Source organism: Xiphias gladius, chromosome 22 (genome assembly GCF_016859285.1).
Source record: "Xiphias gladius isolate SHS-SW01 ecotype Sanya breed wild chromosome 22, ASM1685928v1, whole genome shotgun sequence".
NCBI classification, from domain to species: domain Eukaryota; kingdom Metazoa; phylum Chordata; class Actinopteri; order Istiophoriformes; family Xiphiidae; genus Xiphias; species Xiphias gladius.
The window spans coordinates 15,249,753-15,268,993 of NC_053421.1; the positions used below are offsets into that span (position 1 = coordinate 15,249,753).

Sequence of the window (19,241 nt, forward strand, 5' to 3'; positions counted from 1 at the left end):
TTATTTTAATGTTTTGTAAATTCGATGTTCTGTTTGCTGCATTGGCCAGGGTGCTCTTGTAAAGGAGATTTATAATTTTAGTTGTTATTTGTCATTACTACTAAGTCAGCTGTAGAATTTGCAGAGTAGGATCTATCCTTTTAGATTTAGTTTGCGTTAGCTGTGCTACACCATCCACTGAAATCCTCTGAGTTACTGTTCTTCATGTTGTAGAACCCATAATAACCCATGCCCTGATCAACCTTCTTCCACAACAGCAATGATTTAAACACTGTAAAGATTTAGGGCTATTTAAAACATAGCGTTAATCTCTCTAAACATGTCATTAATATGTAATCTTTATTTTTGTTAATTATTATTTTTGTTAATTAACTATTTCAAACATTTAATAATACAATTTATTATTATAAACTTAATCTGAAGCAGAAACACTTAGTCAATAAATGGATTAGTCCACTACAGAAAATGCATCTAAACGATTTTGATAATTGTCACTGACAAATCACATTCACACATCCAGCTCCTAAATTGTAAATATTCAGTTGCTTTCTTAGTCTTCTATGAAAGTAAATTGAATATTCTTGGGTTTGGTTTAACTTGTCGCACAAAATGGGACATTTGAAAAGTTCACCTTGGATTCGGAGAAACTTACTCACACAGTTGCTATGGCAGTAGTACTGTCTGTCAACCTGCGAGATGACGTGGAATGCTCGTTGTGTGAGGTCGCACGCAGTGGCTCCCGTGATTGGCTAGCAAGCCGGAAGCGATAGAATGGGGGGGCGTTTTCAGGGGGGCAGAAAGAGGACGGTAACAAACAACAACCAGTGACTTGTTAATGCACAATTTCCGACAGTTTGTCCTCACTTGTCGCTCGACAGGCGCAGAGTAGTGTCTCTGGAGAGCCATGGACGAAGTGACAGGAGCTCAGCTGATTGCCGAGTCTCTGAAGGCTCAGGTAAGACCGTTAAAAAAACAAAAACATGAACACTGCAAAGATTTTATGAAGTGTCTTACGTACAAGTTAACCCACCAGCTGCGTCTGTATTGAAAAAATGTAACGTAAAGCAGAGGTTCCAAAAACTGTGTCAAAGTTCATGTCCCGCGCTGTCGAGTTTAATAAACGTTGAGTATTGTAAAATGCACTTTATTTCTATTAGCAATCGCAGCTCTTCCTAAAACTCGTATACTTCAGTGTTTGGTTTGTTTAGAATCACGTTTCCTCTCCCTTGCAGAGCGTGGAGTACATGTTTGGGATAGTTGGAGTTCCTGTCATTGAAGTGGCCATGGCTGCTCAGGCTGCAGGAATCAAATACGTGGGAATGCGAAACGAACAAGCGGTATAAAAAAAACAACAACAAACAAAAAACCCTTATTATTCTTCTACACTGCTGTATGCCAACAGTTGTAATGCATTGTTTTCACTGTATTGAAATGTCACACAACAGGCATGCTATGCAGCCTCTGCCATTGGATTCCTTACAGGGAGGTAAGACACTGACCTACTGAACAGAACAATAAGAGCAGCTGGCAGGACCTATATCAGTTTGTATCTTAAATGTTGCTGTCTCCCGTGGTTATCTGTATCCAGACCAGGTGCCTGCCTGGTGGTGTCTGGACCTGGACTCATTCATGCTCTGGGTGGAATGGCCAATGCTAACATGAACTGCTGGTATGACTCCATAAACAAACTGATGTTGATTTGTTTATTTATTTATTTTTTTTTACAATTGATATAATTTTAACCATAGCATCTGTGGACCCTACCCATATGGTTAAAAAAGTGTATGTTGCCTGCGCACAGGCCTGTGGTTGTTATTGGAGGGTCCTCAGATCGAAACCAGGAGACAGCAGGGGCCTTTCAGGAGTTTCCTCAGGTAAAGCATGCCTTCATGTGGATTTTTGCCTGTTGACGCCTCATTGAATTGACACTGTTTTCCATTTGCCATAGGTGGAAGCATGTCGCCTTTATAGCAAGTTCTCTGCCAGGCCCAGCAGTCTGGAAGCCATCCCCTTAGTTATAGAGAAGGTAACATCTCAATCTGATGTTACACTGTCTGTCCTTTTCCTTTAATACGTCTCAGTGATGCACCTAACATACTAAATCAGACATTATGTGCAGTTTGATGATATTTAAAAAAGCGATTTAAAGTCTGATTGTGTGGTTGCCTGTAGGCAGTTCGCACAAGCATGTATGGGCGTCCAGGGGCTTGTTACGTGGACATTGCAGGGGACATGGTCAATGCTAAAGTGGACAGGAGCAAAGTCAGGTTTGCTGTCATTTACAGTTTTTATAGATAGACTTCTGTGTAGTATTACTTATGTGGTTACAGGTGTAAAGACATTGAGAGAAGTGTTCTCCTGCAGAGTTGTGTCCTGTTGTCCACCTCCACCAGTGAGCTTGGCTGACCACGGTGCCATCACTGAGGCCATTTCTGTGCTGAAAGCAGCTAAAAGACCCCTAGTCATCGTTGGCAAAGGTACATCAAAAGAAACATTTGCTCTATCTCTTGGAATTATCCCACTGAATTAGCCCGACACCCAGACTTTCCTCTGTTACTTGTGAATCAGAGTATCATTACATAAGTCAAGATGATATGAGTATTGATATGCCCAACAGGAGCAGCCTATGGTCGAGCAGAAATTGCTCTTCGGGAGTTTGTGGAAACGAGCGGTTTGCCGTTCCTGCCCACCCCCATGGGGAAAGGAGTGCTGCCTGATGATCACCCCAACTGTGTGGCTGCTGCCCGCTCAAGGTGAGCCACTCTTTAAATTTAAGAATATGCAGGAATAAAAAAATTACATTATTACCTCAGCCGAAAAGTATGAAATAAATACAGTTTTATCTTTAATGTTAGAATAGATGAAAAATACTTACTGTATGAACAAATATATATCAAAAGACATCTCTTTGGATTACTTACTTAATTAAATTATCCATATTACATTACGTTAATTTGGCAGTCACTCTTGTCCAAAGTGACTTACAATAAGCACATTCAAAGTCAAAATAAGCAAGAGCTAAGTGTTTTCAAAAACTGGAGTAGCACCCCCCCAGATAAACAGATGAAAGTGTGTAGAGTTACATGGCAAGTACTTCTATATAAATACTCTAAAATCTACAAAAACCTACAAAGTATACTTTTAGAAAAGCCAGGTTTCTCCACAAACAATGGTAGCATGTCCTTTGCAGTGAAATAAGTCCAGGAGCATTGCATCTGTGTCATGTGTCACCTTTTAAATTGCTGCTACAACACTTTGTCGGTGTTGAGAGACAGAGAGTAAGAGTTGCTTCCTCTAATGGCCTTAGAAGAAAGAAATCAATGTGAAAATATAAATCCATTAGTTAGTTTTATGAGATATAAAGTGTTATATTATACTGTTTATTCACCACATACACCAAATTTATATATTGAGTAAAGGTTCGTATAAGATTATCATACATGGTATTCAGTTGGTTTTTGATTGTCTCATTCCATCTTGACCCCAATGGTGCCCCACTTCCTCCACTGTTTCTGTTTCAAGAGCTCTTCTTCAGGCCGATGTTGTGCTTCTGCTTGGGGCCAGGCTCAACTGGATTCTGCATTTTGGTCTGCCACCTAGATTTGACCCTGATGTCAGAGTCATCCAGGTATGTGTGGAGCAAGTCAGATGTCTTTTTTTTTTTTTTTTTTTTTTTTGTAAACTCAGTGTTTACTTTGAGATCTTCAAAAATAATTTTAGGATATATCAGTGCTAGAGAGCTAATGGTGTATTTAATCACCAATTTCAGGATTGGTGCAAATATTTAAATATTGTCACAATCTCCCATACTTTGTGTTCACTGTTGCTGCAAATGTTGTGCTATTATAACACAAAACAATTGTGCTCTGTATGCAGGTTGACCTTTGTGCTGAGGAGATGGGGAACAATGTGAGGCCGGCTGCTGCTCTCCTGGGAGACATCAACGCTATTGTCACTCAGGTACATTAACTGCAACTCAGTCGGCAAACAAACTCTCACATCTCTGATGCATCTCTCACTTTGTGGTCTTTGTCCTAAGATCCCAATGTGCTTTAAAATATTCTGTAAGAAAAAAGAAATGTTTTTGATGAATTGTTTTTTGTTTTTGTTTTTTTGGTGCCCCCCCCCCTACAGCTCCTGACGTGTGTACACAAAGATGGCTGGAAATATCCCTCTGATACAGAGTGGTGGAGCACACTGAGGGACAAAATTGCTGCTAATGCAAAAATATCAAAGGTGGGCTTAGGGTATAGACTCACCTAGGAAAAACTGATGACATTACTTTAAAAGAATTATGTATTCCATGTACTTCATTTAGATGTAATGTATTGTACTGCTATTAATCATGCAATTTCACAAGCTTTTTGCCCTTTGTCTCTCCATAGTCTCTGGCTCTGCAGTCAACATTGCCCATGAACTACTACACAGTGTTTCACCACGTCTCCCAGCTGCTGCCACATGACTGCATCATTGTCAGCGAGGGGGCTAACACCATGGACATAGGACGCACTATGTTGAACAACTACCTACCTCGACACAGGCAAGGCAGGCTCATTGAAGCAGAGGTTAAAGACCCACTTCTCAGTTGTCTTAAGCGTTCTACCCAGTTTACTCAGTGTTTTTTTTTTTTTTGAAACACAACTGTACACAAAAATGCATATTCCATAGGGGGGGGTCATCAGAAAGGAGTTTAAAATAGCAGAGGCCTCACACAATGATAATGTAGGGGGCTGGAGTAACAAATCAAGGAGTGTCCCTTTTTAAGGTCCAAATTACCACATTCCAACACCCTGCAAATGTAAAGGGCTTATTTTGTATATGTTCAAGTCCCTCCAAACCTTCTCTTGAATTTGGCTATATCAGGCAGATACAGTATTATTATTATTCTTATTATTATTATATTATTATTTATAGCCCTTTCTGTGTACATTTTACATAGGAACAAATCTTCAGGTACCCGCCACCATTCTGACATGATCAGTAGCACTTCTATGTACCTTTTTATAAGCAGTTCATTCAAAACACAGAAAATGTACATTTTCCCACTAAAACAATTTAAATATAGCCACTGTTGACAGGTCTTTTACCATCTTAGAGTGGTATTTGGCTATATATATCTTTTTTTTTTTTAGCCTGTGGTTAGTTAATCCTGATGATGTGCAGGTTGGATGCTGGCACCTTTGGAACAATGGGAGTAGGTCTTGGGTTTGCGATAGCCGCAGCCGCCGTGGAGAGGAGTGAGAGTAAAGGCAGAAGGATTGTCTGTGTGGAGGGAGACAGTGCCTTTGGGTTTTCTGGCATGGAGGTTGAAACCATATGCAGGTAGGTTTGTTTCCAACCTTTCTACACAGTATAGTTGGTTCAATGTCCTTGTACAACTTGATTCCACAATCTTCTTGTTTTTTAATAGGTATAACCTACCTGTGGTCATTATTGTGGTCAATAATAATGGTATATACAGCGGAGTTGATCCTGAGACTTGGAAAGAAATGGCAAAAATGGGAGATCTGACCTCTGTGTGAGTTAAGTGTTCATAATACAGTACATTCACAATGATGGTTTCCTCCATGTAACAAGCTCTGATGTAATGAAAGGTATCTTACGTTATCATGTTGCTTGTCAGGGCCCCACCTGTGACCCTCCTTCCTGAGGCACGCTATGATGAAATTATGGCAGCGTTTGGAGGTCAAGGCTTCCTGGTGAGGACGGTGGAGGAGCTGCGCAGTGCCTTACAGCTTAGCTTGACTGACTGGGAGAGACCGAGTCTCCTCAACGTGCTTATCGACCCTTCCTCTGACAGAAAACAGCAGGTAACTCTCACCTTTGGGGAATATGTGCGTGTTTAGTCATCTCAGTTATTCTGAGTAGCACAGGTTGAAAATGAAAGAATCCCCTGGATTTTTGTTGTGAAGTTGGATTCACTTTGTTCATCTGAATGGCCTCTTCGGCTGTGGTGACAGGCAGGAAATCCTTAGCATCTATCCTGTGGAAATGCCACGCCCCCTGGTGGTTGAGGATGTAACTGATGCTGCAATGCCACTTTTCAGCTGCTTAAAACGCTGTTTTATTATCACTCCACCAGGTGTTCGCCAACATTGTCATTGCCCCCATCGAGGTGGCTGGGACTTTAACTGGCAAAAGTGAAATTAGACGTGTTTATTAGGTCAGTTAAGAGATGGCACCTCCACGAGACAAATGTTGAGGGTTTCCTGTTTTTCAGGAATTCCCAGACATCTTTAACTTCAGAGTCGGGATTATAGGGTCAAGAACTTGGCACTGGTTATAACAACTGAGATCTTAACTCTTGTCTCAATCCACATTTTATCGCCTTGCGACCCAGGGCTCTTGCAGACTTGAGGTGATGATAATGAGCACTTTAGACATGTGACAGTAGGTTGGACATTTGATTTCAGGCCCTGTTTCATTTTACCTTTGAAGTAAAACAGACAGAATATATACCATGACTTGAATGACGTTGACGGTCACAGCTGTAAAGCAAAGAGTGATTAAAAGCAGCAGCGTTTTGGTTCATGATTAGCACATAGCAACAAAAAACTTGGTGTTTACTACTCTCTCGTCTATGTGACTTGCTGAACAGTAATCCATACACTCCAGGTGCACCGTAGAACGGTTGTATTCCGCTCACAATCCTTCCACCTCACACAAACGTGACCTTTCTATTTCAGGATCCCCATAATTAGAAAGCATGGCCCTCTGTGTTTATGTTGAATGTATCCACGCAACCCGTCGCAGACATGTTTTAAGGTTAAGGTTGCATTGAGGACTGTATGCATGGTGCTGAACTCCGTGGTTGTGCACTCTGTGGCCAGCAGAAAGACTTGTCCCCTTATTTGAGGTGTGCTGCTGTCATTGTTTGTCTCCTGACTGTTATTCATTTTTGTCAGGGTTAAAGCTGAGTCTTAGGTAATTGTAGAGGACAAACTATTCTTTGTTCCCACGCGACTAAATTTCTGAATTTCTAGAGATTAAATGGATTTCAGCGTCCATTTAGTCCACAAGGGTCCCTACAGTATAATGGCTGTATCATCTACGGAAGTCTAATATATGTGTTGTCTGTATTTGCAGGAGTTTCCTTGGCTCACACGCTCCAACTTATAGACTTGAAGAGAGGTCTGCCGCCTCCTTCGTCCAGAACATCAGCAAAGCAGTGACAGTTTTCCTCCGCCAAGGAGGTTATGTTTTCTCCCGTGTCTGTTTGTTTGTTTGTTTGTTTATGTGTCAGCGGGATTACACAAAAAGTACTGAACTGATTTGCACCAAACTGGGTGGAGGGATGAGGCTTGAACCAGGGAAGATCCCATTAAATTTTTGGTCTTCATTGTTTCCATAAATATAACTTGAAAATTTTTATTGATTCTTACTGTACAGCAGTGTTAAAATTTACTACCACAATAAAACATTTTTTACACATTATACAATGAACTTTACTTCTTTATTTCAAATCAGTAATTTTGTCTCCTACATAGGGCTGCAACTATTAGTTACTCTGATGATTATTGTCTCGATAAAATGTCATGTCCGAAGAACAATCCTAAAAATCTTCAGTTTACAATTTGTAAAAAAGACAAATAGCAGAAAATCCTCATATCTGAGATCCTAGAACAACAGACTATTTTGCATTTTTGCTTGAAAAATAATTGAAACGATTAATCAATTATCAAAATAGTTGTCAACAGTTGAAACATTTTCCTTCAGTCAATTTATATATCAATCTAATAATCATTTCAGCTCTCCTCCTTCATAATACATCTAGTAGGTAGTGATTGAAAACACTGTATATGGCTTATTAAACTTGTTGACTGAAAGGATCCAGTGCAAATACAAATGCAAATGCTGGGAAAGTGAAAACATTTTAGGGTCCACTTGGTGCTTATAATCCTTTTTTTTTTTTTTTTTTTTTTTTTTTACAGATTTATAACTTTGCATACACATTTACATACATTTACTACACCCTCCTTTAATTTCACACCTTGTCAGGGATGTCTTTAAGCAAATGGATGAAAGATTTGTAGCGGCAGTGACAATCTTGTGCAATACCAACATACATTTTATTTAAATGAAGTGAAATCTTAGCAAAAATGAGTGCACAGTGTTCAATCAATTTTATCAGATAGATATTTTTGTATTATTTTCTATCAAGTTGACTGACTTACTTAGTCTCTTGCTGACCTAAATGATGCTTTTTTTTATTTTTTTATTTGTGATTGTGTTGTCTGTCATAAATAGAATTCTCATAGCATTACAATTGAAGTGCTCTGGAGAAGTAATGTTGTCTGTATTTCCAGGGTTTGTTGTTGTTATTTTATTTGAACAGCTTTCACATCCCCCAAAGAGCCTCTTTGGAAGTGCAGACACTTAATTTTGTGGGACAGACTGGGCAATAAAACCAATCTGTCCAGGACCAAATGGATGCTGTAATGCATGGTGGGATGCACAGACTACTGCATTAAAAAAAGATGAACGAATCTATACAGACGCGGAAGATTGATACACTTAAGATAGCTGTCACATTACGCACAGATGCACTTTTAAACCCTCATGCAGAATCATGTTTGAATCTCTCGCAAAGAAGTCCACTGTGGATCAGTCTGTGATAAGCCTCCCTGTGAGAGGAGCACAAACAACAAAAGGCACCCCCTGCAGTTGTAGAGATCGAATATTGGCACCCGAAGCAGCTGGCGGGCTGTCTCCTGTAATTTTAGCGCACACTGATGCGGAGGAAAGATTTAATGGGCATTGGTCGGCGTACCTCTGAGGGCGTAAAGGAGACAGTGCGGAGCGAGCAGAGAGGGAGAGGACAGTGAGGAGAGAGGGAGAGAGAAAGGCAGCGTGTGAGGGCTGCTGTGGCTCAGAAATAAAGTCAGGCAACTATCTGGAGCAGCATGACTCTTCTAACACTTGGATTATATCTTCCACTGTGGTTCTGTTATGGCCTGGCTCAGTCTTCTTTTCTGGGCAGTTTTATTTCATTCCCAGCAGGTAAGAGCATTTTAATCCAGTGCCTGCATGTAGGTGTTTGTCTGTGTACTGTACATACAGTATTATTCATGCACAGGTGTTCAGGCAGTTGAGCTGTGAAAGCATGGACACTAAATGTCTAGTTACAGGATTCATTTTGAGCTCATTGTGCTAGTAAGATACACTTGTTTTTATTTTCTTGTCGCCCATGAGGTAGACTGGAAATGCCTCTATAAATAGCGAGACCAGCTCCAGTCCTTCAGTCAGAGGCACAGGCTCTTCATATCTGTGTCCAGCTTTAGGAACTCTGCTGGACGGCTGTCATGAATTGATAGTTTGCACCTGTTTCCCTGTCACTTATGCTGCCCCTGCATTTTCCAACGTCTACGATTTGTCCAGGTTTTACTGTATCTACGGGACATCATGTCGTGTCATAATATATGTACCTTAGTTGCCCATGCATGTCCATGTGCCACGAGGTCAGCATTTCTCTTCCCAGTTTGATGAAGAGGTCAGGATTCACATTCAGTTGAACTGTTTGACATCATTGCCCGTGTGACTGACTGCGTGCACACCTTGCACAGCTCTCAGATCCCAGGAACAGCAGAAGAGATTCAACCCATGCTGTTTACTGAGTCCACCTCCACCCCCCCTGTTTCCTCCACCCCCTTCACTTTGGCGCCGCCACGCTCATGTGAGTCAAAGTCATGTGACTTTCTATTGTGGAATATCTGACTGTTCATATGTCCTTGGGTGAAATCCAGGTTGCCCCACTATTACTTGTCTTTTGACCCCTGAATGAGACCGTTCAAGAGCTCAGATGATGGAACATGTTTGCAGTGCAGGAAGATATGGCTTAACAAGCCCTTGCTGTGACTTACGAAGTTTTATAATAAGGATGTACTGAGTTCAGATGTAAAGTTCTATGACAAACTTTATAAAGTCAGTGAAACTCCCATTGTCCAAGAATTATAATTAGCATTTGTCCACCCTTTTAAAACAAACACACTGATCTTATGTATATTTTTAATTTTACAGAATGAAGGCATTTCAAACAATGGTGCTGAGCCTGAGCCAGGCAATGCAGACAAAGGTTCTGTCTGTGTCCGAGGCACCCCTGGGCCTGCCGGTCCACCTGGACCTCAGGTAGGATCCAGACTCTTCCGAAGCATTAATAATGTACTGTAGATCTGGGACACAATTCCAGTACACCCCACACAGTCTGACTTGAATAGGGTTCACTGTCAGTTTGGCTAAATCACAGACTGTCTCTGTTTCATGTTTGGGGTCTGCATAGATTTAAGGTGTTAAGATTTAGTACTCCAGCAACATGTTACCCCTTATCTCCTCTCCAACTTGAGAGTTCCTGCAGAGCAGGGGATGGGGATTTCTCTGGCCCATGCAACACAGCAGCCCATTAACGCTCTACATTTAGCTGAGACACAAATAGCTTTTTTCCACTGCCTGCCAGTGCGCCATACATCATTCTCAGAATCTGAGAAGAGCCGTCTGCCTGGAAAGGCATACCGTGTCGCGTAAATTCCAGGGCTCACCAACACAAGCATGTGTCCATGTGTTTGTGTACTCTGGTGATGAAAGATATAAAGACATTTTGGCTCAATAGGTTCTTGTAAACCCAACCTCCTCCACTGTCAGCCAAGCATTTCATAATTGAAAAGCAGATTTACCAAATGATTGTTAAAGCTTTTGCTGTGGTTGCCCATCTCAGGCTGTTACAGCACCAGCTGGACTGGAGCAGGATTTCAGTATATCAAAAGAGACCCACAAGGCACTTTTTAAATCAATAGTGGCCACTCAGCCTTTAGCTAATTGAAACTGCAGCTGTGGGCCTCCAGAAGCAGACATGACTTTGTTATGGGATATTGAGGACAATGAAACTAATTCAGATGGCTATCTTTGGGATTTATGGGAATATGCTGTTTATGTATTGTTTTTTTATGATCATCAGGGTCCACCTGGTTTACCTGGGATAGGAGGACCTAGGGGAGAAAAGGTAGGCAGTTTACTTCCCTGTGTTCCTGTCTCCTCTCATTTACATTTGTCATTATACATTTTAAAAGCTACTCATTATTTTGTAAGATAAAATTGAATTGACCTGTTGCACATGACTGAAGGATGGTTACTGGAAGTGTATTAAATGACCGCTCTCCTTGTCCCCTCCTCCACATCCTGTTGTCAGGGAGAAATTGGACGACCTGGGCAAAAGGTGAGAGTCTCCATCAATCACTCCATATTCTCGGCTAAGTGGATTTACTCAAAAATGAGATACAGTGCCTCCGCCTGCTTGCTAGCTGTAACTCACTCACAGGCACAGCCTGTGCCTGGTTGTGTGCATCAAGAAATTGTGAGCAAGTACACCCTTGACAGGAGACAGAACAGACACATTGGCAGGATGCGAGGGATACAGAGCTGCTGATATGGGCTGTTTTTATAGCAGAGGGAGTTAACATGCTGTGGGTCTCCTCTCAGAGAAGCGGAACATATTGCCTCCCTATCGACCCCTCAGACACATCCAGCATCATGCCTCTCTTGTCAGATGGCCGCCCCTCGCTATTAGAAAGGGAGGATGACCCTGCACAGCTTTATCGAAAGCTCAGGGCACAGGGTTTGATCACCGCAGGCAGAAGAGAAGTGACCTCATCAATGATCAGTCGCTGTGGTTGAGCAATGAAAGCAGCACAGCGGGAGAGCTTCACTGGCTGGTGGCCTGACCGAGCAGCTTTGCAGCACTGCGGTGCAATTTAGTTTAGTGCTTCAGCCAAGTCATAAATCATTTTATTTCCCACAAGCACGGACTCCCGTTCTATATACAGCCCATCATTTAATTAAAGAGAGCAATGTGACTTGGCTCGTTAAAGTCATTCTCCCCCTACATGTGCAACAGTGTCTGATAAACACTATAGCAAGCAGGCTGTCAGCTTATGGAGCAATTAGATTTCCTTTTTTTTTTTTTTCTTTTTACCGTCAAAGCAAACAGGCATAAGTGACCCTGATTTCATAAACAACTTCTAACGGATTCTTCAGCTGTGGCAGCAGTTGTTTTATTAGCCGTTTATAAGATTTGTCTTTGTCTCAGATCCTGTGTTAAAATTGAAGTCTTCTGTTAGGGTCGGACGGGTCCTCCTGGACTTCCTGGGAAGCAGGGACCAGCTGGATGGCCAGGACCAAGTGGGCCCAAAGTGAGTAAGTCAGACCTCATAACGTAGATGATATAAGATGAAATAACGACATGACCTGAGACCAGTAAGTGCCAATATGAGGTAGTGTAGAAGAGTGCGGTTTTGATTTGTGCACCCATTTGCACAATGAAATACTCTGTTATGTAACATGCAACCTTTTTCCATATAGATGCTTGATTGAAACCTAGTCTGCACTCATTATGTGTTCTTTGGGGTGGGGTAATATTTGGGACATGTGTCCCAAAAATGAAGCAGATCACATCAGTCTTATTCCTAATAATTTCCTCTGTGTCAGGGTGACAAAGGTGACTCAGGGCTGATGGGTTTGCCTGGAGCCAGAGGACCAATTGGGCCAAGGGTATGAACTACATACGACCTACATGATGACACTTTGCTGATCTCCTCTTTTACATTATTTTGTTTCTGCTTGGATATTTTATATTTTTAATCTTTACTTTAGGGTTTACCTGGGTATAGAGGTGAAAAGGTATGTGACCAATTTATTAAATCTCATTTAGTACATACACATTGAATTTTATTGAACAGATTTCCTTTTGCACCTCAAGTATATGTTTTGTAACGCACTGTATTCTGATCCATCAGGGTTCTCGAGGTGATCGTGGTGAGAGTGGAGTAAAAGGCGACAAGGTGGGCAGAGTGTATCAGAGAAATGTTAAAGCAGTAGCCGTGTATATATATATACACTGTCCAAAATCTATAATGATATTATCATGTACTGTATTGTATCCACAGGGTGCAATGGGTTTCCCAGGAATGCTTGGACAGAAAGTGAGCAACACATTCAAGAAAGACAAAGTTGTTGAGAAGTTCATTTGTTACCCAGAATTACTACTCCAAACATTTGACCAAACTAATGTTGGGTTAATGTGATTTGTCATGCAGGGCGAAATGGGTCCAAAAGGAAAACCTGGAATCTCAGGAAACAGAGGACCCACCGGCCGACCAGGGAAGAGGGGCAAGCAGGTGAGGTGTTGGTGGGCATGTGACACACTGGTTTCACTGTTTTATAGTAGTAACACAGTATATGGAGTTATACGGTATTTGTTCCTAAATTCTAGTGTGCGATGGGACATTTTGAACATAAAAAAAAATATTTTTTTGAAAGCAAAATAGTTATATTTTATAGAGAAAGCACAGCAAGAATGCAGGCAAACTTGAAATGCAAATAGGAGAGATACTGAGAGAGAAAGAGAGACACAGTAAGCAAGTGTCCAAGGGTTTGGGAGTGGACAGAGCAGGGGAAATTGTATCTTTTGATGCCTGAAGCATTCTGTAAAGAAACAGTTAAAATTTGACCACTTTGTGGTTTCAGGGAGGGAAAGGTGACCCAGGCAGTGTTGGTCCTATGGGACCTGCAGGCCCACAGGGACCTCAAGGCCACCCTGGTCCGCCCGGTTCAACTGCCACAGGTGAGAACTTGTACCTTTTTCTCTCAACTTTTCTAACCTTTTCTAAGGATTCAGAAAGGATGTTTAGTCAGGGCATGAACTCACATCCTTTCTGAGGGGATTGCCTTGCACGCGGCTCTCCACTTTCTCTGTTCTCTGAGAGTGCGTGAAAAGCTGTGCTACCAATGAGAGGAGAAGAAATCACCCCTATCAGCGAAAAGGAAGCACACTCCAGACCAGTGTAAGATGTAACACCGGTAGTCTTATTTAGCACCCGAGAAATCTAATCTACTGAGGCGAAACAAGATTCCCCCGTCATGACATCATGTGGATAAAATGGATTCACAGATGGCAAGTCTTCCTACAGTTTTAAAAATATTATGTCACCACATAATTAAAGTGACATTTGTTATCCTCATCAGGTTTCTGCATGATTTAAATTGATTGTGTTTGCCACTTGATAGATGAATCAAAGATACTACATGTACTTTCACACACTACTTTAATGACTTATGGTATTTACATCAGCTACCGTATGCCTGTACTCTAAGCAACACTTCCTCTTTAGGTCATTGAGCCTGCAGCATTCTGTTACTTGGCAGTAAAGATTTAGCCTGTGCTTGATTTTTGGAGCCTTTGTATACGATAATGACTTTTCTCTCTGCATATGTTTAGGTCTTTACATGGTTGGCGCAAAGGGCGCACGTGGTCCACCAGGGCCTCCTGGAAAGTGCAGCTGCGGCTCACTCGGCAGTTCTCCATCTGATGATTATTCTTCCAGAGGAAACTATCCCAAAGTTCCAGTGGTGAGAATGAATAGTCTTGTTACAGTCAAATGTAAGAGTTTATGTGCAGTATTTTGTGGTGTCCATTTTACGGTGAATAGTTAAGCAAATAAAAGATGACCTGATTTCCAAAAGGCATTAGGTTAAAGGAGGTTTACAAGATTACTTTTTTATTTCCATCTTTTACAGTTTCAAAATAAGAAAAAAAGAAAAGGGCCTGCAACAAACGTTTTGGCACCCTGCATGGTCAGTGCTAAGTAACACCCCCTTTGGCGAGTCTTTCAGTTCTTGTTTGGAGGATTTTCGCCTATTATTCCTTGCAAAAGGCTTCTAGTTCTGTGAGATTCTTGGGCCGTCGTTCATGCACTGCACTTTTGGCGTCTATCTACAGGTTTCCATGATGTTTAGGGTGGTGGACTGTGAGGGCCATGGCAAAACCGTCAGCTTGTGCCTCTTGTGGTTGTCCATTATGGATTTTGAGGTGTGTTTAGGATCATTATCCTGTTGTCGAATCCATTCTTCCCTCTACCAGCCAAATGTTGTTTCCAAAATGCATCAGGCTTGTTTAAATGTTCCTATGCACACTTCTCACACCGCGTTTTGTGGTGAGGACGGCGGAAAGCTTTTCTGCTGAAGACTCTTCTGTGAAGGTCATATTTGTGCAGGTGTCGCTGCACAGTAGAACAGTGCACCACCACTCCAGAGTCTGCTAAATCTTCCTGACGGTCTTTTGCAGTCAAACAAGGGGTTTTGATTTGCCTTTCTAGCAATCCTACGAGCAGTTCTCTCAGAAAAACTTCTTGGTCCTCCAGACCTCATCTCAACCTAAACCGTTCCTGTTAACAGCTATTTCATAATTATATTACGAACTGAAGAAACGATTACCTGAAAACGCTATCTTCTTATAGCCTTCTCCTGCTTTGCTTATTTTAATTTCCAGAGTACTAGGCAGGTGCTTAGAGGAGCTCATGGCTGCTGATTGTTGTTACAAGGTTTGAGGAGTCAAAGTATTTATAAAGCTTTGAAATTTGCATCACTTGGCCTTCCCTAAGGATGACTGTGAACAAGCCACAGCCCTAGCAAGCTAATGAAGGTCTGGGACCCTGGTAAACGTTGTCTGAAAGCTTAAATCTCTTGGGGTGCCCAGCCTTTTGTATAGTGCTCCTTTCCTTGTACAAAACAAAAACAATACATAGATTTTGCCTAAATGTTGAAAAAAAATGCTTCAACATTACATTTATGCCTTTAGGAAATCAGCTCATGTTTTACTCACTTAAAAATTCACAGTGGCAGAAATTTTGACCAGAGGCGCCCAAACTTTTTCATGCCACTGTAATTCAGTTATAAGGCTGTATTTCTATCAAAATGTGTTTAAAATTTCTGATATCATGCAACTAAATGTTAATGTAACTTTTGAGTTAAATATGTAAAGTTCAAAAGTATCAGAAAACAAAAGTGTGCCTAGTGGGGAGACGGATATTGCTTTGAAACACATATTGCCAGCTGGGATGTATCAAAATGCACTATATATTGAAAAACGTGACAGTTAAAATTCTTACTTTGCTTTTCATTCAGATATTTGTTGTAAGCAATGAGGAAGAACTAGAACACCTTCAGACCGATAATGCTCTTGCATTCCGCAAAGACCAGAGATCTCTCTATTTTAAAGACATTGATGGCTGGCTGCCAATCCAGGTATCACTGCATACGGCAAAATCTAATTTTGTCTTTTTTTCTTTTTTACACATGGTGACTTTACAGTCAGTGTTTACCTTCTTTTCCAAGTTTTTTAAACTCTGTAAAAGACTTTTCCATTCCAGCTGATGCCTTTCCAGTCCATGGAAAATGCACCTGACGACGAAGGTTACTGTGGTGACGGGACAGTGCAGATTTCCAATGGGGAGGAGTGTGATGACAGAAACAGAGTTGTCACTGACGGCTGCGTCAGTAAGTCATGTGTCCATGTTAGGTGGTCTATGATAGCTCCTTAGTTGCACTTTGCTGTGCACATATAACATGACCCCTCCACCTCTGCTGTCTCCCCTTACCACAGAGTGTAAACATGCATACTGTGGAGACGGATATCGCTATGAGGGGGCTGAGGAGTGTGATGGAAAAGACTTTGGATATCAGACATGCAATTCATATCTTCCAGGGTAAGCACAGTACGCAACTATTTGTGGACAAAAGTCTTTGCTGCATTAAAAGACAAGTGTTTTGCCGACACATAAAACTGACCTAAGGGTGTTTCTCCTCTTATTTGCAGATCATATGGTCACCTTAAGTGCACACCATACTGTGTTATTGACTCCACAAACTGCAAGTACTTCACTTGAGGAAGAAGCTGTGCAGTGCGGCGTTTTCCTCTGTGTGTTGTTTGCTTGACACATTACAGGAATATTTTCATGCAAAAAAAAAAAGAACAATAATGCTCCAAGCAAGAGACTCTGAACGAAGAGGAAGCCAATGATTCTTTGACAAAAGAAAAACAAAACATACATATATATAACTCCTCTGTATCGCTGCTGAGATGCCACGTAGCTCCCCGGAGTTATAGAGTCGGTCACGGGAGGCGAAAGCCTTTACCCACACATAGGAAATGCACAGGACAACTGCAATCTGTCTTAACAAGCAGGACTTAAGACTGGCCTCCTCGCCATGCCTGATTGGACCAGAATCAGCCTCTGGATGCAACAGTTGTGTGACAGCCATGCAGAGACTTAATTAAGTGCCAGTTGGAGATGTTGCAGAGGAGCAGTAGCCGGGCCTGAGTCATATTAATCTTGACCCAGTTACTGTTGAGAAGGAGAGGCAGTAGGACATCCAGAGCCATGGCCCCAGGTATTCTACTGCAGTGTGAGGGGACAGTGCACAGCATTTGCATGAGGCTGGGGTTACTAAGACCATGACAGTAGCTGTCACTATCCAAGCATGTCATGTATCAGTTTATCTATTATTGCCACAACAAGGTTCGTACTGTGTGCTCTCAACATCACATCACCAATTTCAGACATGAAGGTAAAAAAAGGCATGTAGTAAGATCAGTATGTGTGGTTAGAGATGGAGATACAAGATGCATGAAATATGCACATTTAGTACTTCAGTGAGACTGTTATACCAGGAGGCTGCCCCCTTCTCTCAGCCCCTGGGAAACCTCAGAGGCTGACTGGACATTATTATCCTTGTGATGGTACTGTACTTGACAGGGACATCCAGAGCATGGAAAGGGTTTAATAAATTCAAAAAATTCTCAGGAACCAACAGGTATATGTAGCTCCACACAGCACCTTTCACAGGCATCCTTGACTACTCTCTTTGTAAATCGAAAGGCAGTGACTGTACACTGAGGTGCACAGATAACTCAGACAAGAGCTTTATGTGCAGTCCTGTAGTTACGATCGAGTTCCTTCCCTGTGCTTCGATGAGAAATGAAATATACTGTATGTGAAGGCTTGAAACTGTTATGTTCTTAATATTCTCACTGCACAGGAAAGGCTGAAATAGTCTGTAGCTGCTAAAAGGGGAGGAATTTCAATTCCAGTCTGTTCTATGGTCATTACTGTATCTACTCTAATACCTCTTTATCCAGTCTTTCTGTCTTACAGTATATACAGCAACAGAGAAACTCAACAGTAAACAGTGTAGATGTAGTCTGCTGTGTGCTGGGCACCAATGGTAAAAATGACTTTGCCGATATAAGCTGACATTTTCCATAAGCTATTGTACGAGTCGTGGTGCCAAGGGAGACCTTTTCTCAGCCAAACTTAGATTTAGTCAGTTGTTAATAAAGTGATTCTTGTGTAAAAGCAATCAAAAGATAAAGACTGTTACTATATTGTGTCAGCATGCTTGTGATACCGTGCTAAATGATTGTGAGATGCTTCCACTTTGTCAAACATTGTTTTGTAAATCATTGCATTCATCAGCATAGCAGGTGTCTTAAGAGATGTCAGTCTTGCTCTAGCCAAAGCGTAGCTACGTACTGTATGCGTGACATACCTTGTATAATGGTAACGAATTGTGCCATGCACAAAGCTCAAATACCAATTGGAAACTATGTTGAATGTTTTGCCTGTGGACTGTGCTGCTGTGCTGTATCCTGTACTGTGTATGCACAACAATGCTGAAACATAACATGCATGTGGTAACCTACTGTGAGGCTTTACGAAATATATTAATCACTGTGACTGGGATAGTGCTTTTTCAAAAGAACAGAAAATAAAATGGGAATTTAAATCGTTCACTCGGTCTTAAAACATGTATTTTCAAATTTTCAGGGGTTTGTCAGCAGGTTTGCCTCCTGTCTGCTTTGAGCAAGCGGTGACAGTGATTGGGAGCTGTGCAAAAAGCCAACAGACAGTGATAGAGATGCCATTGATGTTCCCTCAACAGAGCTCACACTGTAAAAAAAAAGGCTGATATCTTATCAAGTGTTAAAAAGATGCTGTCAGCAGCTCCTTACAAAGTGCTGAGATAGACTAAATAGTAAACAGACCACAGTGAACTCTCACTGTTTTCTCAGACATGGCAATGGGCTTTCAGCTTTTCATTCTGTCTCGATGAAATCCCTGAGTCTGTGCCTGGAGATGAGGCACGGTGATACAGGTTTGGGCACGGGCAGCCAGCCAGCGCTGCAGCAAAGATGTTTGAGGCTTGATGCGACCATGTAACTTCATTAGCATGCCGTATTTCTTTTCTAAATCACATCAGGACAATTTGTCTGCCAAGATGTCTGATAAAAGCTTACCTTGGTGTATTTATCCCATTACATGCAATCCCTTAACCAGACCAATCAGATTTGTACCACAGATGTCTCAGTACAGCACTAAATGTCACTGGAGATGCAGTGGGCAAAGATCTGCTGTGCA

At 41.6% G+C, this 19,241-nt stretch overlaps 2 protein-coding genes across 2 annotated transcripts; both read left to right on the forward strand.

Moving 5' to 3' along the window:
* The first annotated feature begins 768 nt into the window (after positions 1-768).
* On the forward strand, positions 769-7,436 carry hacl1 (2-hydroxyacyl-CoA lyase 1). Its single transcript, XM_040118909.1, has 17 exons — positions 769-955; positions 1,233-1,337; positions 1,446-1,486; positions 1,589-1,669; positions 1,802-1,874; positions 1,949-2,026; positions 2,173-2,267; positions 2,365-2,477; positions 2,618-2,753; positions 3,523-3,628; positions 3,877-3,960; positions 4,135-4,236; positions 4,386-4,540; positions 5,164-5,322; positions 5,411-5,518; positions 5,624-5,810; positions 7,087-7,436. The coding sequence occupies exons 1-17, from the start codon at positions 905-907 to the stop codon at positions 7,117-7,119; spliced, it is 1,707 nt and encodes a 568-aa protein (XP_039974843.1). The 5' UTR covers positions 769-904; the 3' UTR covers positions 7,120-7,436.
* Positions 7,437-8,897: 1,461 nt separating this feature from the next.
* On the forward strand, positions 8,898-18,563 carry colq (collagen-like tail subunit (single strand of homotrimer) of asymmetric acetylcholinesterase). The gene is made up of 17 exons (XM_040118115.1): positions 8,898-9,000; positions 9,564-9,673; positions 10,018-10,125; positions 10,949-10,993; positions 11,180-11,206; positions 12,108-12,179; positions 12,475-12,537; positions 12,640-12,666; positions 12,783-12,827; positions 12,933-12,968; positions 13,083-13,163; positions 13,513-13,609; positions 14,264-14,394; positions 15,949-16,068; positions 16,179-16,320; positions 16,427-16,529; positions 16,640-18,563. Exons 1-17 carry the CDS (start codon positions 8,904-8,906, stop codon positions 16,707-16,709), a joined length of 1,374 nt encoding a protein of 457 aa, XP_039974049.1. The 5' UTR covers positions 8,898-8,903; the 3' UTR covers positions 16,710-18,563.
* The last annotated feature ends 678 nt before the right edge of the window (positions 18,564-19,241 follow it).

Coding starts and splice junctions, on each gene's coding strand:
- hacl1 (XM_040118909.1), top strand. CDS start 905: ATGGACGAAGTGACAGGAGCTCAGCTGATTGCCGAGTCTCTGAAGGCT. Junction 2,478..2,617: donor CCTAGTCATCGTTGGCAAAG/GTACATCAAAAG, acceptor TATGCCCAACAG/GAGCAGCCTATGGTCGAGCA. Junction 5,811..7,086: donor CCTCTGACAGAAAACAGCAG/GTAACTCTCACC, acceptor CTGTATTTGCAG/GAGTTTCCTTGGCTCACACG.
- colq (XM_040118115.1), top strand. CDS start 8,904: ATGACTCTTCTAACACTTGGATTATATCTTCCACTGTGGTTCTGTTAT. Junction 12,667..12,782: donor CTGGGTATAGAGGTGAAAAG/GTATGTGACCAA, acceptor CTGATCCATCAG/GGTTCTCGAGGTGATCGTGG. Junction 14,395..15,948: donor ACTATCCCAAAGTTCCAGTG/GTGAGAATGAAT, acceptor CTTTTCATTCAG/ATATTTGTTGTAAGCAATGA.